This window comes from Poecile atricapillus, chromosome Z (assembly GCF_030490865.1).
Source record: "Poecile atricapillus isolate bPoeAtr1 chromosome Z, bPoeAtr1.hap1, whole genome shotgun sequence".
NCBI lineage: Eukaryota > Metazoa > Chordata > Aves > Passeriformes > Paridae > Poecile > Poecile atricapillus.
Genome location: NC_081289.1, coordinates 67544726 through 67569265, shown reverse-complemented (window position 1 = coordinate 67569265; position 24540 = coordinate 67544726). Strand labels below are relative to the sequence as shown.

Here is a 24540-nt window from a genome sequence, read left to right as displayed (position 1 = left end):
CAGGAGCTTTTCTGCTTCTCACTCCACACCACCAGCAATCAAAACCAATATTGAGAGATAGTCATCTGCTAGTGACTGAGCAGGTTGTGTGCTAACCTATAAATGTAGTCTTCATTGTCTGTTACTGAAATAGAAACTGGGGTTTTTCTTCAAATTCAAAGCTCATTTAAAACAAGTGCTTGCCTGAGGAGAAGCTCACAAGACAAATTTTGGGGTTTCTGTTCTGTGCATGAATGGTTCTTAAACCAAGAGTAGCATGGCTCTTAAAATCTTATGCTGTTGATGCATTTGGAAGCCAGCTGTTATTCAGAAGGTAACAAACTCAAGGAACAGTCAAGAATGCAGTTCCACTCACATGTAAAAATCAGCTCAGTCATTCAGATCAGAGTGAATAAGCACTGAATCTAGCCTACCTGAATTAATTGCTCCATTTAGACACTCCTCTACAATTTGAACTGCCAAGGACCAATACATTCCAGCTCAGCTAACATCTTCATGTTTTTTGTGTCACTTAAATACTCAGAGAAACGTGCCTCCAAAGACTGGAATGTCATTAACTTTGTCCACCCCCACAGTTAATTGCATGGGTAACGTGGGCAATGCCACTGACTTAATCTAGTGAAAATATACACCCTCCTCCTCCACTGGGAGCATGGGAATGAGTGGTGGATGTCCAGGCACATGGATGAGCTCGTGTGAAAACACATGGACTCATGTGCTCAGGGATGCTCTATCACAGGATCTGTCACCTGGCACACAATTCTGCTTCCACCAAATATCAAGGAGCTGACCTTTGTTAAAGAAGTAAATAATACCACAAGTTCTCATCGAGCAAAACGTGTTGCTGAGCACGAGCTGTATGTGGAATGCCATCTTTTGTCAGCTAATTAATGAGCAAAGAACTTACAGCTGGTGCATCGCGGAGTGATTCATCAGAGTTGTTTGCTGGGTCCACAGAACACTTTTAAAAATATTGAGGTATATAGTGTTAGCTAATGATCCTGATAACCAGCACAGGGTGTTTGTGTCAACTTCAGGACAAAATAGAGCTCTCTGATCCAGGCTCACCACAACCCCAGAAGGCAGCTGAAGTGATTTGAGGAAAGACAAGTTTGTGTGAAGAATTATTTTTTGGGGGAGAATGAAATTTAGTCCTTTTCAGATAATCTGATTTAAGATGGGATGATAAATCAGAAACCCTATCCAGGTGTTCAGAGGGTCTCTGAGGATGGGAGCTGTGAGAGGCAGCCACAGAACTCTCTGCAGTCAGGGAGAACTGTGGGGTTTTCAGAGGTGTACTTAATTTAACATTTATATACAACATCACCTTAGCTGAATTCACAGTGTTCCTTTGATACAAATTCCTCTGCTTCACGAAATTTAGCAATTCAATTCTGAACTCACTGTAAATCAAGTAAGAAGTCTGTTGAATTTATCATAAAGATATAAATTAAAATGACCTTATTACAAGGCACATCCCTTCTACACTGTCAAGAATTCCAAAAACCACATTCTGGTTCTCTTGTACAAAGCTTTTTATCTTGGATTCCTTTCATGTCTAATATTTTGTTTCCAAATCAATTAAGCCAGGTGATTGATTCTGCAGTCAAGATTCATTCTCAAAGCTAGTATTTTATCATTCACCTCAACAAACACCCTGTCAGTTTTTTCTAAGACTTTTTGACCTTTTACCCATGTAAATAATATGTAAACTAGAGATCATTAGCAATTTTACTGACTGTATATTCTTGATTTATTGCAAAACTGATATTAATTGGCGGTAGTTGCCTGGAAAGATTGTGATTACCCAGTGGCAAAAAAAAAAAAAAAAAAAAAAAAGAAAGAGTTTCCCATTTCAAAGCTCATAAATCAACCAAAACCAGGAAAGTCTGCCTCAGGTAGAGGCCTAGACAGGATTTTGTGCCAATACCCACATCAAATCTATTCTTTAAATATTCCTGCATTGTTTAAGAGGATTTTATTCCATTTACTTCTGATTGGAATGAAGATTAATCTCCAAGTCTCTCCTGGAGGCAGGCTGGGAGAGCTGGGAATGTTCACCTGGAGAAGAGAAGGCTCCAGAGACCTCAGTCCGTGATTCTGTGTTAAGATAGCCTAGAACAAGTCAAAATCTATGAAATACCCCCAAAATTGAAATGGGCAGCTTTTTCACCCAAAAAGCAAAAATGAAACCAAAATAAAACAAACCACAAACAAAAATAACCAAAACAAAAACCAAACTAGCAAAAAAACAAAACAAAACTAACCCCCCAAAACAAAAGCAAAACAAACAAAAAAAAATCACAAAAAACCCCAAACCAACCAAAAAAAAATATGAAACCACAAAAAAAAAACCACATACAAACAAACAAACACAAGAGAAAAAAGAGAAAAAAAAAAAACCCTTACAACACAGAAAACACTCCAGAACTTAGAAAGATATGTACAGTAAGCATTATTGTGATTATCACATGGAGACTGCCTACCAGAAAGTTAGGAATTTGAGACCTTAGACACAGTATGTGTTACTGGATGCCACTCTGGTAGCTGAAAGGACAGAGATCCAACCAGGAAAATTCACGTTTGAAGCAATACAGGGCTCAGATTTAAGGCTTTGATTTGCATGTGGGTTTATTTTCTTTATTTTCTGCAAGTGATTTTATTTTCCTTAACTCTGCCAGACATAACTAAAATCTTTGCACACCAAGAGTAAGTGTTATTAATCAGACACATATAATAGTGCAATCAAACTCTTCCTAGAGTTTTACTGAGCTCTCTGCTTTCTTCCTCCACATCATGGATGGCCTGTGATGTTCACATCTGCTACAAAAATGTGTTGGGAAACGGCACAGTGGGACCCTGTGGCAGAGTAGATTTCCATTTTACTGTGGGACATCATCCCAGCTATCCATGGGACAGTGGATTTCCCTGTGGTGCCACAGCTGGAAAGGCCAGTGGCCACACGTTTCTGGCCACCTGACCTGATGCATAATCTCTACCAGCAAATTCCGGTATAAAATCAAGGAATCTCCTCAGCTGGAAGGGACCCACAATAATCATTAAGTCCAAACCTCGTTCCTGCACCCCAAAACCCCACCCTGGGCATCCCTGGAGCGGTGTCCAAACGCTCCTGGAGCTCCGGCAGCCTCAGGGCTGTGCCCGTTCCCTGGGGAGCCTGGGCAGTGCCAGCACCCTCTGGGGGAAGAACCTTTCCCAAAATCAATCCCAAATCCCTGACACAGCTCCAGCCATTTCCTGGGATTCTTTCCCTGTCACAGGAGCAGAGATCAGAGCTGCCCTTCCTCTTCCTCCCATGAGGAAGCGGTAGCTGTGCTGAGTCTGCCCTCAGCTGCTCCTCACGCGGCCCCTCCAGGCCCTTCTCCATCTCCATGGCCCTCCTGTGCACATCTCTGACAGTTTCATGTCATTTTTATTCTGTCAGGCCCAGAACTGCACGCACCATTCCAGGTGAGGCCGCCCCAGCCCAGAGCAGAGCGGGACAATCCCTCCCTGCTGGGCCCGGTGCCCCAGGACAGGGATGTCCCTCCCGGCCCCAGGGCACGGCCACTGACCGGGAGCCCCGCTCCCTTTCCCTGGCTCTGCTTTCCAGCCTCTCGTTCCCCAGTCTGTCCCTACACGCGGCGTTATCCCATCCCAGGTATCACAGTGACTTTTCCAGCTGCTCTCTGTGAGGAGAGAGCAGAATGTGGCATGGGTTTGTGTGTTGACAATGAATGGGTGTTCTTGTTAAACCACTCCTGGCTGCAGCTGGGTGGCAGGGCACTCCAAAAACCACAGATGGTTTTCATGCAGCTGCCCTGTTTTGAAGACTGAAACCCATTGTTTTCTTGCAGAGATGCAAGTTGCTCCAAGCCAAGTGGGCAAATTTAATGTACCAGTCTGCATGCAGTTGCACCACCCCAGATTTTCATCCCATGCTCCTCCTGGCACACACAAACTATGATTCCTCCATATTATTTGGAGAAAAATGTCTGTTTGGGGTGTTCTAAATGTAAACCAGATGTTCCTTTTTATTCTGGAGGGGGCAGGTTAATCTTTCATCAAAATTAGCTCTGTGAATAGTTTTAATAAATTATACTGTCAACAAGACACTTAATGATATAGCAATAAACTCTGTAGTATAGTACCCAGTTGCATGACTATGTCCTTGTGCCTCTAAGCATTATAGAGCTGAAATTTGAAAACTATTCCTGTGTTTGACCAAAAGCTTGGACAAGAAAGGAAGGAGGAAGGATGTATCATTATTAGTTTGTGAAACTTCTAGACTTTAACTCTATTAAAATGTGAAAGGAAGTGGGCAATTTTAAAGACATCTAAGAGAGATCACCAGTAAAGAATATAAAAATAAACAGCCACTGAAAGGTATTGGAAGAAAAGTCAGTAAAATGTTCCCAAAATTGAAGCTGTGACATTGGGCTGAAGGAAATGGCAGAACAAAAAAATTTGGGAGCCCCTGGTGGTTTTCTCCCATTCACAGAAGTTCAGGAAAACTTGTGTGGGAACTGCCTGGAAAAAATAAATTCTCTGATGAGGTGAAAAATTACAGGTTTGTCAGCTGAAAATGGAGGATGTTTTGCTGATGGATCCTCTTACAACAAATGTGTGGTGAGATTGGACAACAGTGACACCAATTTTGGGGCAATTGGAAGGAGGTGTTTGTTTTCCTTGAAGTCCAAATATATTTTGTGGTTAAAGGAATGGGTGACTGAACTGAGGCTTGCCCTTACTGAATCAAATAAAATCTACTTGAAGATTTTATTTGATTCAGTAAGAGCCAGAGATTGCCTTAAAGTCCCAGGTAGGAAGTATAATATCCCCACCAATTTTGTTTCACTCTTCTTAGAATTTGCTTGTATAGCATTGTTCATTCTTTTTATCCACACACACTTCAAATAGCTTTTTTTTCCTTGTTGAATTACTGATCTTAACAATTTCCTCATACATAGTATATTGAGTTTCAAAAGTCTAATTTTGCTGTATATTGAAAAGAAAAATCCCTTTTCAATTTCAAGCCTGCTGTCTTTCAGCATCTTTAAATGTTTCATCCTTTGTCTATTATAAGACTGGAAGAAAAGCAGATTTTTTATGCCTTGTGTACACCACCTGTTATTTTGCAGACATTTGTTATGCGCCCTCTCACTCTTCCTGTGCATCCAGTTAAAATCGTTGCCTTTTCTGTGCAGTGTGTTGGTTTTTCTTGCACTTTTAAATCGTTTCTCAATGGCCTTCTCAAAACCTTCTTTGTTCAGTGGTGTATTTTACAGCAACAATGACCTATACTGAAGAGAACGCTGTAAGATTTATTTGCCAGAAGATCCTTACAACATTTTCTATATTGTTTATGCAGCATTTTGTTGTTAAATTTCCTTCTGATATATATATTCTTTTTTTTTTTTAATCCCTGTTTTAACCAGTACTGGGTATGGAGCTGAGGCTTTTCTTAAGCAGCCCTTGGTGATGGCTAAGTTTGTTTCATAAGGTGTCACAGTGGGAGGAAATAGATCTTCCTGATTGCTTTGTGGTTTTATGGCAATATTAAACAGAGGGGTTGGGTTCCTTCCAGCCTAGGCACAGACTGAATTACATAATGAATGGTGCTTTTAAGAAGATCTGTGTTTCTATGGTGCAAAAATCACTTAGGTTGTCAATAGCCATTACAAACTTTTTTTGTAGGTGGGTAAATCTGTCCTTCCCTAATTAGTGTCTTTCTTAAGGACTACTTTGTTTTGGTTTTTTATGGTGGAAATAAATTAATATTCCAAAAATGCAGGAATTGCTGTTTGATTGCAAAGGAGATTAAATTTGTTCATGTTCTGCATTAAAAGAGATAGCATATGGAGATGTTTTATACATACAATTTTCTCTTTATATTTGAATTAAAAATTAGAAGTACTGAATGAAAGGAATCCATTTTAAATTTGGGAATAGTTATCCCATCGTAGGTCTACATCAAGCATTCATTTTTTTATAACAGAAATATTGTAATAAACTATCTTAGGGTGGACTGAGTCCCAGGGAAGAGCTGATGAGCCACAGTAGAGAGGTATGGTTAGGGGAAGAACACATGAAAACTTTGGCTGGACAAAGCATCTATTTTGCTTTTTTTTTGGTTCCATTTTTTGTGCCCATTTAGGTAGACACCACAACCCAAAAGTCAATTTCAGCCACTGTGATGATTTAGGGTCAACACAGCCACCTGAAGATTTAAAAGAAGAACTGCTTTCAGTCTTTGTTGCACCAGCAGTTTTCTAACAGATACAACAACACATTCCTGTGAGGAAGATAAAGAAATAAAGGAAATCTTGAAATCTGATTGTTTAGCAAGACAGCACTTATCACTTAAAATTTTGTCACACAGGCATGAGGTCTGATCCATCCATGTAGGAAGGAGCTGTTAGGGAAAAAACAAAAAAAAAACCAGAAAAACAAACAAACAAACAAACAAAAACTTTCATTATTCAGATATTTTTCTTGGTTTTATTGTTATGCTCCTGTAAGAGCTACTGTGCTCAGCCATCTGAATGTGTAGGTGTGTCAGGGATGCAGAATTAAAATATTGTATTTGTGTTAGGAACTCGTGCTGGCACAGGGCTGTGCAGTTCCCTATTACTATATTAAACATTGGTACTGCTTGTTGAACTAGCTGAAAATTTTATGAGTAGCTCTATTGTTTGGAAATCGAACCATTTGCATGGCGACTTTTTTGGAAAAATTAAGAGAATGAAAACTAATTCAGTTATCAGGGCTTGTTTTTATACTATAGTTCCAGTGAGAAGTTTGAAGAAGTCAAAGAAGGAAGATCCAGGAGTACATTCAGTAGTCTAGCTACTCTTTTGAAATTATAAACAGTATTTTTTCATGTGGATACACTTTTGAGATCAAGCAAGTGTACAGGGGGAGAGAAGGATATTGCATCAGACTCATTGCCTGTGTAAGCAAAACTTGAAAAATCAGTCCTTGTGCTTGAAGCTCAGTATAAAGATAAAATGGTCTAGTGGCAGAAACCAGTCTGCATCACAAATTAATCCCTTTGTATTCATAAAATAACTCAAGCAAAACCCACGGTGCTGTCACATTTTCATATGAATACCCAGGATATTCACGTAGTTTGCATTTATTCTGCATTTATTCTTAAATAACGTACAATTATTTCTGTAGATCATCTGGCTGAGAGTTTTAGTTTGAGTCAGGAGTGCATCTTTAAAGAAAATCTCTTGATCATATCTACTTACTGCACTTTGTTTTGTGTGACAGCAGGCTGAGAGCACAAAAACTGGATCCATGTGAGATTAAAATAATCTAAAAGAAAATAGCCCAGCAGGCTGAAATTCCTGGGATTTGACATACTGGGAATCGACTTAAAACCTTCTGGGGAGTAAATGGAAATTCAGGCCACCCAGACATTCTAGAATTTGTACAGAAAAAACATGCCTGGGACCTGTGTAGGGATGTGCAGACCTTGTGTGCTCAGCTCTACGGGTTTCACTCTGCACATACAATTCTGTAAGGCCATGCTTCTTACAAATGTAGGCATAACTTTTGGTTTTTTCTCACAGTACATTGAAAACTATTAATAGATCTCGTTTTTCTTCCTTTTCTTATCATGTGCTAAGTGTCTGATGTCATGAGACACCCCTGGCTTTCTGACAGTCGTGCTTTGGCTCGAGATTTGTTCAGTCCTCTGGTGTGATTGTCTGATTCTGCCAAAAATAATGATGCCCTTCACTGGAAATTTATCCCCATCAGGATTCTGTTTGAATCAGATCACCAGGATTGTCTGGAAACTAACTGCACTAAGGGACTTCCAGTGAGATCACAGAATGTGGCCAGTGCTAGGTCCTAGAGAAGTGAGGAGATGGGACCATAGAGAGGGACATTAATGGCATTACTTGTGATTACCCCTGGATCCCTGGAAGTGTCCCAGGCCAGGCTGGACAGGGCTTGGAGCAGCCTGGAATAGTAGAAGGTGTCCCTGCCCATGGCAGGGGTTGGAATTAGATATCTTTAAGATCCCTTCCAACCCAAACCATTCTGGGATTCTAGGATTCCTTAAGAAGTGAAACCACCAGCTCTACATTTCCAGTAAATTCAGTTCAGGAATTACATTCAGAAATTGCCCCTGTTACAACAAAACATTAACAGTGAATTGCTGTTCCCTGGTTCAGATGTGTAGACACTGTACTATAAGAGAGTATTTAGACTGTCATTTACCTCCAAATAATAGGTAAGCTTTGTAATCTTGTCAGATCTCCTTTTACCCTCCCCACAAGTCAATAAGGTGGCATCTGGCTCTGAAAAATGTATTCTGTGTGATCCCTTCACATACCTAGCAGAGCTGTTTATGCATTCAGTCATTACTCTCATGTAGTTTTCAGTTTGCTTAAAAGCAACATTCTTTTCCATACCAGAAATTGTCACTCTTAGGGAGAAATTAATCTGCTCCCTTCTCATCCTCTCCATTTTCCTTGTCACTAAATATTTAAGGAAGCTTTAGGATAATTCTCCAGAAGACATACACCAAAATAAGGAAAAGAGTGCAAGGTGAGGAGAGCCTTTGCTCAAATGTAAAATTAGGAGTTTAAAATGCTTATTTCTGACTTCATGATGTCAATGCTCATAACAGGGAGAGAACCTCCTCCCATTTCTCAGCAAAAATAGAGATTTTTACAGGAATTGTAGCACCCACACCATCAGGTTATGGCACAGATTCTATGTACAGACTGAAAGACAATATTTTTCTTTCTGAACCAGACAGTCATTGCTGATCTGATGGAACTGCTGCATCTTTTGTTGGGGTCTTCCTTGTCACCTTTGCAGAGGAGACAAGGAAATCACTGCAGTCCAAAAGGTAAAATTGGTGATGAGTGTTTCTTTCCTTGCAGCTGTAGATTAAATTTAAGATCTAGTAACAGCAAAACATACACATATTTATGAGAAACTAAGAGTCTGAATTTGAAAACTGTCAGCAAAGAGTAGAAATTACCTCTGTGCAGCACATATTTGTGCACTTATGCAAGTGCCTCAGACAAATTTTTTTAAGATTTTTTAAAATAAGATTTATACATATTGGCCATAAGTGTGTACACTTCACCCTGTGTATATCAAATAAAGACATGTGTAAAAAACATAACCATCTGGCTTTTTAATTTCAGAACATCCATCTTTTTATCTTCCAAGACTTGTTTGTCTAATGACATTTTTAAAAACCTGTGCCATAGCCATGCTTATGTAAGAACAGTGCAACCCTACCCTCACTCTATTCTGAAATGCATAAACAACTGCATTTTGAAGTGATACAATTATTTTGGGATGTCTGAAGGGAAGTAATACTAATTTACTGATTTGGGTTCAAGCTCATTGTGAAAATAATTGGACTTACTGCCACGTGCCCACCTACACTCTCTTAGCAAATCATCCAGTTGCTCCAATGCTGCATAATTTAACCTACTCCTGAAGTTGAGATTTTTTGGAGCATTGCATGTAATGAAAAATGATTCACCAGTTGATTCACTTTTTAATAAGATTTTTTTTTTTCTTTTCCTCAACTACAGTTTAAATGATTTGTCAAATGCTTGTTATATATAAATAGCCAATTATTTTAATAAGGTTCATTGGAAACGCCAGGAATAGTTGCCCTGAAGATGTACTTCTACAGTGTAAAATTAAATGGTAAGTTACTTAATGGGATGAAGGCTTTCATGCCAGTATTCATTAAAAGTAATTAAAAATGAAAAATCTGCTTCAATACATATTAAAGCTTTTAAAGTACCAACTCCTTTAAAACTAATAAGGAACGTCCTGGCTAGGCTATTGCAAAATTCCATTAGATTAAAATTACCTCAGATGAAAAGCCATTAAATAGCCATTTAAACAGGTAAATAGAAGATCAGGAAATACTGACTAGTCCAGTGTTGGAAGTATGACTCCACAGAGAACATTGTAATAACTTTTCAGTGGCTATAAGGAAAAGATAAGTATTTTGCATAATAGAGAGTAGGTACCTATGCAGAGTATAATTTCACTGCATGGTCTATTTTATGAGAGTTCTCAAAAATGAAAAAAGGATGAAAAAGTATCTAAAAATACAAAAAAAAAAAAAAATCTTGCTAACAGCACAAGATGTATAACTATTGTGGCAAGGATTCTTGTAGAGCCTTATCTTATTTTAAATCCTTTGAAGTAGACAATTTAAAGTGAAAATATATTCTGGAATACACTCAGTTGTGTCTTTTCCTTGATTATTTTTTTAGTTATTATTTCTCTGGTAGTTTTTCATTTAACCTTAGCATGCTGAAACCTGTGATTATAGTTACTATTGTATGGAAATGAAGTCACTTCAAAACTTTAAATTTCATTTCAAATTTTCCTTTAAGTGAGGGTAGCGTAGGGGAAGTGCCACTATAGAATGCAAAGAGAAGTTGCAGAATGTGGTAGATAATAAATAGATTTTAAACTGGATTTCTAAATACATGCCACTACTCATTTCACTGGTGCTATAACAATAACTATAATATGGAACAGAAATGTAAATTATAGGTAGAAAAGCTGACAGAGTAACTGGTGGAGAAAGAAATTAGTCATCATGAAAAATGCTGGTTAGTCTAAATTGAAGATTTTACTTACCATACAAAATTTAAAAAGGTATTAATTAAAATAAAACTTAAAAATAGTCTTTTCATTTTCTCAGAGCCTGTATTTTTTACGAATCAAAGTGAAGAGGATCATACTATATATTCCAATTTTCTTGAAACAAGTTGACCTAAATATATTTCAGAACCAATAGGATGGAAAACACCACTGGATTGGTACCAGGAGCATTAAAGATTTTATTTTTTTATTATTTTTAAGGAGTCTAGTTACAGAAGTATATTTAAAATGAGTAAATCAGAATTTTTAAAGAAGCCTAAGAAGAGCTAAAATTGCTCTGAAAAAAGAATGTAAGAATGCTTGAGAAGCAGTTTCTGAAGGAATTCTAGACAGGAGCAATTGAATTTTGCCCAAAATTGTTTTTGATTTGTCTTTATTTGGTAAAGAATATTAATGCTGCAAGGGTGTCTCAAACATTCATGCATCACCAAGCAAAAAACTCTGAATTTTGCCCAGATATTGTTTTTATTTCCGTGGCTTGCTTGTTTAGAAGGTCTCTTCTGAGTTTAGAACACAACTTTAGTAACTCTCTTGCCTGACTTGCTGCCTTCAAAAAGAGCCACAGGATGGTTTGGGTTGGGAGGGACCCCAAAGTCCACCCATTCCCACCCCAGCCATGTCAGGGCCAGCTCCCAGTGTCCCAGGAGCTGCCAGCCCCAATGTCCAGCCTGGCCTTGGGCACTGCCAGGGATCCAGGGGCAGCCCCAGCTGCTCTGGGCACCCTGTGCCAGGGCCTGCCCACCCTGCCAGGGAACAATTCCTGCCCAAGATCCCATCCAGCCCTGCCCTCTGCCACTGGCAGCCATTCCCTGGCTCCTGGCAATTCCTGCAGCCCTTGGCAATTGTCTCTCTCCACGTTTCCTGCAGCTCCTTCGGGCCCTGCGAGGCCACAGGGAGCTGAGGCCAAAGCTTCTCCTGTCCGGGCTGAGCAATGGCAGCTGTGGCAGCCTTTCCTGGCAGCAGAGCTGCTCCGTCCCTCTGCTCATCCTGGAGCCTCCTCTGGGCTGGCTGCAGCAGCTCCAGCTGCTCCCTGTGCCGGGCCCCAGAGATGGAAGAGAATAGAACGTAAAATATTTGTGCTGAATGTTTCAGCAAGAATCCTAACAGACCTGTGGTGGATAATCCTGGAGGACATTTACCACAGTATCTTGTTCCAAACACTCTCAGGAGGAGGAAAACCCCATACAGAATTAGGAGAGCAGGGGTAATACAATGTTTAACCTCTAAGGGTGGAGGAGAAAGAGGTTTGCACTTTTTTTGTCTCAAGTGTTAAGCTGTTTTCTTCTCTTTCTGAAGATATCTGAACAGTGAATGACACATAACACTTGAAGTTTCCTGCAGGTTCTTTTGGCATGGTCTTTTTAGAGTTTTCTGTGGTCAGGAAACTGGCTTTGAAGAAGCAGTGAAGCCTCTGAATCCTAACACATGCCCTGTCTTGTGCTGAATGTTAAGACATCCAATTCAGATTTAGTAATATATACTAAATTCCTGTATTTCACAGAAATATGCCACTTTTCTTTTTATAATGTTTCACACCAGTGTTGAGCCAAACACGTGCTAGTGCTTGTTTTTGCATAATCTTAATTAAATCAAGGATCAGTTTTAGCTGAAGTTGCAGTTTATCTGTTTACATAAATTACAAACAAACATTCATTTGGAAACGTGTTAGAGACTTTCCTAAACCTCTAATTAAGATTATTGAAATAAATTATTATCATGAAAATTGTTTCTGTATTCTGTATCTTTTAGCCAAAAATTGAAGGTTACCCACCTGTGCTTTTTCTGATGCATTTTCATTCTGTTTAAACACATTTATTTACTTATTTATGTATTAGCTTTCTAGGGAAAAATCCAAAACAACAAGTTAACCTAATTTAGGAGATCTTTACAGTTTAAGCTTGTTTTTGTAAAACCTTATGAATATGAGGAAGAATTCTTTAATTTGGGGATTTTTTTGGTAAATATTCTAACAAAACTGGCCTACTCTTGAAGAAGGTGTTTCTTTCTATGCATGAATTTCTGTAATCCTTCAAATTTTGTCCTGTCCCTGACTAGCTCACTGTTAAGGTAATTTTATTAAGTTTTAGTTTCTCATGAGTCAGATTATTTAGCAAATAGAACCAGTATAATTTCATTCTTTTCAATGGAGCTTTGCCATTTAGTATTCCATAAAAATATTTGGTACTTGAGCAGCTTGGTGCAAATAAAAAAAATGAGTATGCAAGCTGAGTTTTGTGATATTAGAAAATTCATAGTGAAAAGTTTGACTATCTGAAGGCTCAAGCTTAAACAATAACAAGATACTTCAAAATGCTGCAAGCAAGATCATACTTTTCATGTGATCCTACTGATTTAATATTGATTTGAGCAATTAAATCATTCAGGATCAATATACAATAAAGAAAAGATATCTAGAATGCATTTTAAAAATCTATAAAGAACCATCAGGCAACTACAAGAATAGCTTGGCTTAAACTCTAGCTTAAAGATAATTATTCTGTATTACCTTTTTGTCCACATTATGCCATATCAGTTTCCAAAAGCAAAGACATTTGAACACATTGTCAGCTATATAAAAGTTTTATTTTGAAGTAGAATTGGGTAGGGAAGTATTTCAGGTTTTCTTTAAAAATATTAAAATCTGGGGCACAGGAGGGAGTGTGAAATTACTCAGACTGGGAGTTGATCTTTATCCAGTTTTTGGCTGTGGGTCTTCACAGCAGCCAATTATGAATCAGATATAGCTAAATGTTTTTTGTTCCTAAATTATACTAAATTGTATCCTAAACTGACTTTATTACAAGGAAGAAAAATATTTGCAAAACACTGGATTATGTTTGATCAATTCTCCTAATAAAGACCATGTTGTCTTCCAGTGAAGACTCTTGAACATAAATCTGTGATGGGCCAACCACTTTATCACAAAGATTGAAGACAAAACACAGAAGACTGGTACACAAAATACAGAAGACTGGTTTTAAAACGTGACTTAGAGTTGAGATGAGCAGCCTGAGTGTGATCCAGCAGCCAAAACGAGGACAAAACCAAAGGATAGAGAGAGAATGTTGTGGTCGGGAGGAGGGAGCTTCAGGAAGCCTGCATGGCAAAAAGGCAGTGCTGGACCAGAAACAAGGGTTCAGGTGGCAGGAACCAGGAATTTGGGCTGTGAAAAGAACAAACAGGCAGGGGACAGGAACAAGACACTGGTGTGAGCTCTCAGGCAAAGCACAAGATATCTTGGCAAAAATAAGCCCAAAAAAAACCTTTAAATTGAGCTTATTGGTTCATTCTTCAGAAAAGGTCAGGTTTATTCCAAGTACCTTGCTGAAGGACTCAAATGGCTCTTTGAGTATTTATACAGAGTAAAAAATATTTATAAAGAGTATATGCTCTTTATAAGAGTTAATATTTTTATTATGACAGCTACATAATTTAAATATTCATTTCATAGGGGGTGTTTTTTCAGGAAAATACATGTGACTATATTTAGCAGGTAAATCCCAAAATGGGGGCTAAGTGTTTTTAATTACATTACATTTGCAAGTACTGGTTTTTATTCATGTTTTATTAGATACTTAGAGGATTAAATAAGTGTATATATATATAATCCATCAAAGGAGGACAAAAGCACAGAAATCTGCCCCTTGATGGTTTTCCAAGTCACTGCATGGTGTAGTCAAGTTCTCTATTACTTTCCTAGTTTCTGACAGTGTAGTTTTGTTCCAGGGTGCACCACGACTGTGCTTCGAATAGAAGTCTGCTTAATAGCTTTGTGATTATGGATTGATCTTAGGAGATAGGAAATTTAAATTTAATCATCTGCAGCAAAGAAACCTTAGCATAGCCTTTGCTTCCTGATCAACTGTCTCAGCCCTTCAAGCTGTTTCATTCAAGGAGCAATCTATTTTCAGGAAATGGTCGGTTTCCATGTCCCTGCATCACCTTGAATTTCAGAGTCCCTCTTCAGTACAGGAATCTTGGGAGGCTGGGCATTCAGGTTTTTTGGGGCTGGGGATTTTGGGGTGGTTTTGTTTGGGTTTTTAGTTTGGTTTGGGTTGGGTTGGAGGTATTTTTGTTGATTTTTTGTTTGTTTGTGGGGTATTTTAGTTCCTCTTGGTTTTCTTTCATTTTCTTTATTGTTGTTTGTTTGTTGGCTTTTTATCTAACCTGGACACTATCTAGAAACCCAGACTTTCCCTCTGCCTTTGATGAGTCCTCTTCACTGAGTGTTTATCAGTTCTGCCACCTCCCTCTGTGAGGAACTCTGATTTCTCTGGCAGCACCCAGCTCTCTGTATTTTATTTGGTGCAAATCAAAAGCATCTGCCTTGAAGCTAAGACCCAACCTCACCTGAAAAATCACGAGCAACCTGCAGTGATTTTACTGTGCATTATTAATTTACATAAAAAGAAAACCTCTGTCGTTCTTATGTAGGTTATGTGGTCTGGCATTTTAAAATTTCTAGTGAAATTCACTTCTTGTCATGATAATATGACAAAGTTTATGTCTTGCAGAAGGAAGGAACACACCAGCTGGTGTAAAGTGTGGTATCAGAACTGGCACATCTAGGAATTTGAGCATAATCTCACCACAATTCCTAGGAACCGCCCTTAATTAAATATTCTTCTTCTGCATGTTCAGTTAAATGAAATAATAACAGGAAAATATGTAATTCTGTAGAAAGCACTATTTAACACGTTCAAGAACATGTTCAAGAATGTTCCTTATTCTTTAACTCAGTTTAGTTGATTTAGTTGATTTTCTTTTCAACTAAAATGAAATGATGATGAAATGAACAATCTTTCCTCGTTCACTCATCAAATATGACATATTTGTTTGAGCTGATGGGACTCGAGGTTCTGATATTACTGGGAAGAAATCACTGTAGAAGCCTAGTAACAAAGATAATAATTAACAACTTTCATCTTTCTGATGCATCTGATCACTGCTGATTGCTTTGAAAGGATGTGGTGCTTCAAGCTCAGTTTGTTTTCTCCATCACCACACAGACAATATTAAATATTCTGGAAAGCTGTGCATTTTCTCCAACATATTTCAACAGGAATGGCAAATTGGGGGGAAAAAAAAAATCTTGAGAAGATATTGTCTTTACACAAGAAAGCTTTTAAGAGGATAAATTACCACCTGCATCTCACCAAGAGAGAGATAGTTCATATGTTCACCTAATGTTTTTCAGTTCACAGTGACCTTGATTTTTTTTTTCCCCCACGAATGTATTAGCCTGTATTAAAATGATGAATAACCAGATAAAAATGTAAGGTTAATGGGCTTTGCTTAAAAATGAAAATAGGAAGCCGAAGAATCTTGTTAGATTTTATAAATACATATAAAGAATTTAATTTAGAACTGAGCAGGTCTGTTCTTTGGTCATTTCCCTTGGCAGGTTTTATTTCTTGCACTCTAAGCTGTTACTCCTCTTGTTCATCTTTAATAGAAAAATCTAAAAGCTAACTCTAGAGTTTTATTATGCCAGTATGTAATATCTTTATAAGTGAGAAATATTAAAATATGAGGGGTTAAAAAGAAGCTCAGGGATCCATTGCCGTCATTAATTTTTAGCGTAAAAATCAGAAATTTTTCTGGTTCAAACAATTGAAACTAGCCTTCATATTTTGCTGAAGTCCTGTCTCTGCATTTCTAATCACAGCAATGGGAAGATTATCCTATTCACTGTATAAAAAAACCTGAGTTTTTGAATATATATTCCTGGAAAATGGAAAAAAAAGAAGTCATGTTGAAAGCACAAAAGTCACACACTGAAACTACCAAATATTTAGCAACTTTGTTGTCAGAACCGAATTATTCTCCTGAGCAAAGCCGTGTTGCCTAAGATTTACAAGTTTTTGTAACATTTTTTGTAGTTTGTCTATGCCAGCAGGAAAAAAAAACAAACATCATTTTGTGGACAGCAGCAGATTCAACACAACAGCAAGGAGGGTGACTTCAATTCCAGTGATTTCCCATATTATCTACCATGTCATCCACCACATTTACCACATCCTCTACCCTTTTAAAAATATTTAACTGCAGCCCCTTTGGACAACAACATATAAAATCTGTTCAAGATTTCAGCTCCATGCAGAATAAATATAAATGTGGAGACTGAGAAATGTAATTATGACGCATCAATATCTCCCCTCTGCCTATTTAATGGTGACTGAAAAATTCTGTGTCACATTTGAGAAAAGGAATCTGATATTATACTTTAAAGCTGCTATATTGAAAGACACTGGGGAGTTTTATTCTTGCAGCGTCTGACAAAGCGTTGTGCAAAAGAGGAACTCAAGTGATATTACCCACCTTTTCTGTCTTTTGAGTCTAATGAAATTTGCTGGCTTCAAGATTGAGTTATTAGTTTCAATTTGCCCACTAACTCGTTCACAGGAAGGGAATTTTTTAGCTGGTTAAACAACCTTGTCAATTACATGTTTAATGAATTAAGATGAACTGAGACACATCTTTAACTGGCATCTGTTGATAAAGAAGTAGCTACATGCGTTGAAGTTTCAAGAATCACTACTGAATGCTCCACTGGAACTACTTCAATTTGTTGGGTTTTTTTTTAAGGCCAAACTGACTTTTGGCCATGATACACACTTGAAGTTACAGTGGAAATCCTGCATTAAAACTTTAAATTATATTGTACAACTGGACATAATAAAACTTCTCTCTCTCTCTTTTTTTTTTTTTTCCTTTTTCCTTTTCCAGTTTTTTTTAAACATTATTGCTTTTACCATTTCTCTGCTAATCCTGGCATCCTCCCCTGTGCTTCTTGCAGATGTCAATGAATGTGAAGCTGAACCCTGCAGGAATGGTGGAATCTGCACAGATCTTGTTGCCAACTATTCCTGTGAATGCCCAGGTGAATTTATGGGAAGGAACTGCCAACAGAGTAAGTACAGCACGGTTTTAAAACTTTATCTGTCAATAATATAAAAGATAAGATTTTATTTTTACAGGGGGAAAAAAAAAGAAAAAAGGGAAAAAAAATGCTTTCATGTACTGTGAAAATACTTCTTTACAAATAAAGAAACCTCAAAATAGCCATCCTATTCCCTTCAAAACTGGAGGAATTTCAGAGACCAAATCTATCACACGTTCAAGTAAAGTATCTGATATGATGGAAATATTTGCAAAAATGTATAATAAATATCTACAGTTTAGCAAGAAGTAAAATAGTGTAAAGTAGAAAAATACAAAAAAAATTATTCAGGCTGGGGTTTCATCTCATTAAATATCCTGTCTTCAGTACTGTTATTAGCAGAAATCAAGTGTAAGAACAGGGAAAAAATATCAGTTATTTGCTCTGACGTGTCTCCTAGCCTCTGAAATTTGGACCACTGCTTTGTGGGGAAGTCATTAATAGAATTAATAGTCATTATTGGACCTGTCCTGGGAACAATCTCACATGATTTTTACAATAAAATTGATTATGGATGCACCATAAAAGCCTGATTCTTAAAGTTCTTCATGGATGATAGACCAGGTAGTCCTGAGGACGAGCAAAAATAGAATAAACTTCTTTGCCACAAAATGCAATATACCTTAAGAGTTAGATATTAGAGGCTGTTGGGTTTTAAATACTGTAAAGATGAAAGCCTCTGTGTTTTTTTTTAATAAAACATGTTAAAATTATGGTATTGTGGATAAAGCTAATATAGTTCCAATGTATATTGCCATAAAAAGAAACAGGAAAATATTTGACAATTTGAGTTAGTAGTGTTGGGTATTACATTCAAAATACCTGAAATACTGGGCTCATCCACATTCACATAAGAAAGGGAGTTTCTAATGCAAGGAAAATCCTACTTTGTGTAGCAAAAAACGAGAAGAGGTGTTACAAGGTGAAGGATAAATAAATGAAACCATAACAAAGTTGAAAAACATGTTATGTTTTTCAGTTTTCCTGCATTCACATTGTGGATGTATGGGGGAGAGTAGAGGGGAAAACAGGATGGGCCAATAACAACAAATGTTTTTTTGAAGTAACTTCAGTGAATTACATTTATACTTTTATACATTTATACATTATACATTTATACACCACAGAAAAAAGGATCTGAGGCACCCAACAAAATGTGTATGTAGTTCTAGACAGGAATAAAAGACAGAGATTTGCTTTGAGGAAGTCACAGTTCTCTATGGCTACCTGAAAGAACTAATTAATAAAAAAAAAAAAAAAAAAAAAAAAGTTGTCTATTAAAGTGTTTTTCACAATTTGCTGGTGAAGCAATTCATAAATTTCCTTATTAGGTGCAATTGAATTGCCATTTGGAATTCTGCCAGGAATCTCATCTCTTCAGAGTTTATCCCTTCTGTATTTTGGCTGCATCATGAGCACTGCTCAGAAAATAGATCACATAAACCCAATCTCCTGTTTTGCTGGAAATGGGCTAGTCAGAGCTATTACTGAAGTGATCATTGCATTTTCTGAACCATCATCTGTTATTTTATATTCCTTTCTTTTTTTAATAGATGAATATGTAGCAATATACAAAAATAACTTTGTGTCTGAAGTTGCATATCTTAATATATTAAACTGAATTAAGTTTTATGTACGTGCATAAGCACAGACACATATTTCTGGTTCTGAGAGCATAGTACAGAAAATATAGGTATGTGCAAAAAAATCCAAATTTTCTAGTTTATTGAAATATTGTAAGGACTCTGCTGTTCTATTGCAAAATATGTTGCCTGCACTCTGTCTTTCTGGGTCTTATTTTGGGGATTCATATTTTGGGAGATAAATATAAATAAATATAAATAATATAAATATAAATATAAATATAAATATAAATATAAATATAAATATAAATATAAATATAAATATAAATATAAATATAAATATAAATAGTTTACCATCTCTATAAATCTGCACTACACCATTTTCTATAGCTGGGCTCGAAAACAAGGTTTTTTTCCATTAGAAGTTTGGTTATGTCATCACACTTAATTACGTAATTACAAGTAGTTATTACACATTCTAATTACACCATCAAAGTTTTACACATATTTACAGTAATCATATAATTAAATACTGTTATGCTAATTATGTAAATTACTGACTGCTGTCTCAGAATTACCTCACAACACTCAAAGATTCCTGAGTCACATCACAGAATATGTAAAATATCCTAGATGTAGAGTAAAAAAAACCTGCAAAAATGCATCATGCAAGCTACTTTTCCAGCATGCATTGTCTAATAATTCATCTAGTTTGTTACAGCCCAAATATCACTGCTTTGCAACAAGCATTTTTTTTTGTTACACATCAGCCTCCTCTACTTTGTGTCAGGTTGTTTTTTTACTAGACCTCCACCTACGTTTTCCCTCTTTTTTAATTCCACCATTTAATTTCACCACACTTAATTCCTCCTTGCTAATCTCCTAAATCATTCCCATCCATTCTATCTCATTTGTAGCACTTTTCATCTGTTGTGCTACACCCAAGTTCTGGGAGCCTTGTGTGACACCCATCCCAAATCCTTCTGAGTAGTCCCAAAAGTCTCTGGAATAACTAGTGCAGCTAGTCTCAGCTGACCTGAGAAGGAAAGGGTTGAAACTGAGTATAAAAATTACAGTAAAACTGTATATTTGTCATGTTTGGACCACCTTAAACATCCTCTGAGTCTGTGTCTGACATGGATGAGATTTGATCTTTTCCTTTCCTTTCCTCCTTTCCTTTCCTTTCCTTTCCTTTCCTTTCCTTTCCTTTCCTTTCCTTTCCTTTCCTTTCCTTTCCTTTCCTTTCCTTTCCTTTCCTTTCCTTTCCTTTCCTTTCCTTTCCTTTCCTTTCCTTTCCTTTCCTTTCCTTTCCTTTCCTTTCCTTTCCTTTCCTTTCCTTTCCTTTCCTTTCCTTTCCTTTCCTTTCCTTTCCTTTCCTTTCCTTTCCTCTCTCTTTCTCTTTTTCTCTCTCTTTTTCTCTCTTTTTCTCTCTTTCTCTTTCTCTTTTTCCCTCTTTCTCTTGCTCTCTCTTTTTCTCTCTCTCTCTCTCTCTCTTACAAGCTATGGCTGGTTTTACCAATTTGGGCATAAATGGTATTTAATACCATTAAATAAATACCCAGCTGCTTCTCATTTCTGGAAAGCAAGGATGAGGCAAAATCAGGGTAAAGTGGAGTGTGAGAGCACTGACAGCCTCAAAACATATTCAGCCATTCTGGGATGAGCTTATCAGCCTGTTAAGAGATGCTTCAACAAACATCTGGTATTTACAGAACCCACCTGCAGATGTTTAGCAAACACAGAATGGGAATAAAGCACCTTTCTCCATCTTCTGAATCCAAAATTTAAGCTATGCTGATTCCATATTACTTCCCTGATTTCTTGAGGCCTCAGAATTTCCTTGGTGCAGCTGCATCTCCTGCTCTCCCACTCTCTGGACCAATTCCTTGCTCCTGTTCTGAATTCAAACTATCAGTTATGATCACATCCATTGCAGCTTTCCATGGTCTTGGATTGTCCCTAAATAAAGTGCTGCTTCCCAAACAGTTTCTCCTGTGGTTGGAGGGTTTGATTTTGTTTTTACTTTGTGGATCACAACATTCTCTTGCAGGCACTTTCATCACAGTCAGGCTGTTCGCATTATTCAGTGCAAATCTATATTGCTAAAATCTCCCATGATCGGCGTGGGCAGTGAATTGCAGTAATATGTGAGCAGTTCCACAGGTGATTTTTCAATCCCTTTCACTTCCATTTTAATGGTTTTAATCAAACAGATGGTAGCAGACAGTGGACACCTTACAATTCCACCACTGTGTGTTTTGGAGCTGTGTTTTGCTAATTGCCAAGAGTTGCTGCCATTAAAGCATATGGCAAATTTTCTCGTGCTTTTTTCTTTAAAGATCCAGATCAAAATAGTCACTATAAATATTTCTTTACATATACTATGCCCCCTTCACCTCCTTTTCTGTGGATTCAACATGCCCATATGTAGGAGAACTGCATTCAAAGCAAGTGCACCAATTTATTTGTCTAGCATGTCAGAAATCCTGGCAAGCATTGTACCTCCACCTTGCTCTCATTGATTTCCTCTGCTTTTATGGTTTAGCACACTATTGTGTTTCTGTTGCTCTTGGTTGCCTCCTGCCTTCCTCTCTGTGGAAATCAAAGTGGCATTTTCTTTCCATTCACATGAAAATGCCTGTTCTTTCAATGTCTTTTTGACTCAAAAAGCTGTATGAAGGTCTGACAGATCCAGGCATAAGGAGATGTTTGAGACTTCTGCTTACACTCAGCTTTATACTCCCAGGCTAGATGGCTTCACTCAAAGCACACTAAAGCATTATGATTTTGGAATTTTCCTTCTCTCCAAATTATTCCCAGGGCATGACCCTGATTTGTAGTTTGGGATAAATAATTTGTTTTACAGTATCTTTTCTAATAGACCCTTACTCCTTTTCATGCTGTCTGTATTTCACTTGTGTGTTGTCAAAGCAGCGTGTTGGGTCTTTTTGGCTTCAGGTGCTTGCTCTTTGAACTCCTCTGCTTGGTGCTCACAGTCTTGGGTGAATGTTAGATTATCTCTGTTTTACAGATCCAGCTCTGACCAACCCTGGCCCAGCAGGGTCCAGGGTTCATGAATCCTCCATACTTAAATTCAGAAAAACCCTACTCAAAACAGACATAAGGGCATAAAAAGTGCACAGAAAATCAGAACAGTTTATGAAACATTAAAAAGCTGTGTCTTCGGGGGAAGGCTTATGGCTGAATAAAATTTACCTTTCAGGAAATCTGAGCTTTCAAAATATGGATAGGAATCAGAATTTCACCAATTTCTTAAAGCAATGAACATGGTTAGGGGCTTTCTGGTGAACTCAGCTCATGGAATTGCCCTGTTAAAATTAAGATGTTAAGAACGGAATGGCAAAGGAGATCCCATTGCATACATGCCTTATTTCCAGATTACCTTCTGGGGAACCTTGGTTTTGAGGCCTGAGATTCTTTATTCACCTCCAGGAAATACTTTGAGCTTGTGGTCAGCCACTGTGAAACTCTTCACCTGCCAGGAATCAACACAATATCCAGTTCCCCAAACTAATAAAAATCTCTGTCAAAGAGATTTAGGAGGGTCTACTCTTCCCTACAGCTCAAAATATCATTTTGATTAATTCTGTGAATAATGCATTAAGAAGTTTGAGTTTAAGCTTATTCTTGATTGTTTGGAATGTGTGCCTGTTTCACAATCTCAAATACTGGAGTTAAATATAAAGTCCGAAATCATTGGAGTACAAAGCTGGACAAATATACTAATGAAGGATTGGCAAGGGGGAAAAAAGGGAAGGCTATTAATAAAGCAGATAAGTTCTTTGATCCAGTGAACTTCACAGCCACTTAGGTATTGGGCTGGTAGAAAGGAAAGGCAGGGGAAAGAGCCTGGGCATGAAATCAAAGCTTGACACCAGTTAAAAAATGTTAATCAAACTGTGGTCTAATCAAGAAAGTGGGAACTCTTCTTTAATTAACTTTTAAGGCAAAGAGAAGGGTTTGTTTAAATTTTAATATTTTTCTTGCTTTGTTTCACTTCAGAGATCATAAAATTTAAAAGGCGGCATTCTCAGCTTATTGTCAGCAGGGGATACAAGGCAGAAAAAGTCAGTAAATATGTACATTCCTGCTAGTCATTATTTAGATGACAAATACAGGACTTCCATGGAAAAATTAAGGAGGTTTTATAGATAGGATGTGTGTGCATGTGTAGATGCATGTTCACAAAATTATTAATCATAGAGAATTAATTTTTAATGTCATCAGGGTAGTTGATGTATCATTCACTTGATATCCTTATGGATTTATGGGATTATGTGTGGTTAATCTCATACGAAAGGAATAATGGAAAGAAAATTGTGCCTACAAGAATTTTATCCATTTAATATCAAGTTAATAGAACTAGTGTGAACTCCCTGGATTACAGTAATATCTGAGAGCAGAAACATATCAGAAATACACTTTGAAAGTGCAAGAGGGAGAATTTTTACATGTCAAATGTGACTTCAGGCCATGTAATTCAACTCAACCTCAGTAATTTGTCCTTTTCTGAACATTCCATAAGAATAGAAGCAAAAAAATATTCTAAAAGTTAAACTGCTACTTGAAAGGGAGGCTAACATCAGTAATAAGAGTTCTGCTTTGTACACATCTTTAACTATTTCAGCTAATCTTGAACGGAATACAATTTCTATATTTGCATTGGACAAAACCCCTCTTGAGTGTCTTGCTGAAAATGATGAGTCTTGCTGTATCTGCAGCGCTCTGTGAATGTTGTCTGGCAGGCATTTCTGCGTGTCGTCTTGGTATGAAAGTGCAAAGAGGCAGAAAATGTTACAGAAACGACAGAACACCTTGTTAACATTGAAGTGTTCTCCCAGGCATTTCAATGACCTAGTGAGAAATATTAATCAAACTCCAACATTTCCAACACCGAGTCTTCAAACAAAGCACACCCTGCCCCTTCCACTGGAGACCTTCTCTGTCCAGGCATCCCAAGCAGGGCACAGAGGTGTTTGCAAATCTGGGCTCAGCAGATCAGAGCTGTAGTTCAGCAAAAAAGGGAAATGAGATTGATCTCTCTGTGTTTGATGTTGAAACAAAGTCCTCAGCCCTGTGCCTTCGGGTACATTTTCATCTTGCTGCACTGGCACTGTGCAGAAATGTATCCCTTTGAAAACTAATTTCTTGATATCTTGTTTTGATTAGGCGGGGGAGGATTCAGTCTTTACTGAGACACCTGGCAGAATCTCAGTGTGAAATACTCAGGCAAGCCCTGAAGGCCCAATAGGAATATTTTAAATCCATAATTGTTTCCTTGCTCCATGAGTCATCAAGTTCAGCAATAGATTTTATGTGGTGTCA

At 37.5% G+C, this 24540-nt stretch overlaps 1 protein-coding gene across 1 annotated transcript in view; it reads left to right on the top strand.

Annotated features, from left to right (window-relative positions):
• EDIL3 (EGF like repeats and discoidin domains 3) overlaps positions 1 to 24540 on the top strand; it is a 230294-nt gene that overhangs the window by 116807 nt on the left and 88947 nt on the right. Inside the window, exon 5 of the mRNA XM_058864096.1 lies at positions 17468 to 17581. Within this exon, the coding sequence (XP_058720079.1) occupies positions 17468 to 17581 (114 nt within the window). The remainder of the gene's footprint in view (positions 1 to 17467; positions 17582 to 24540) is intronic.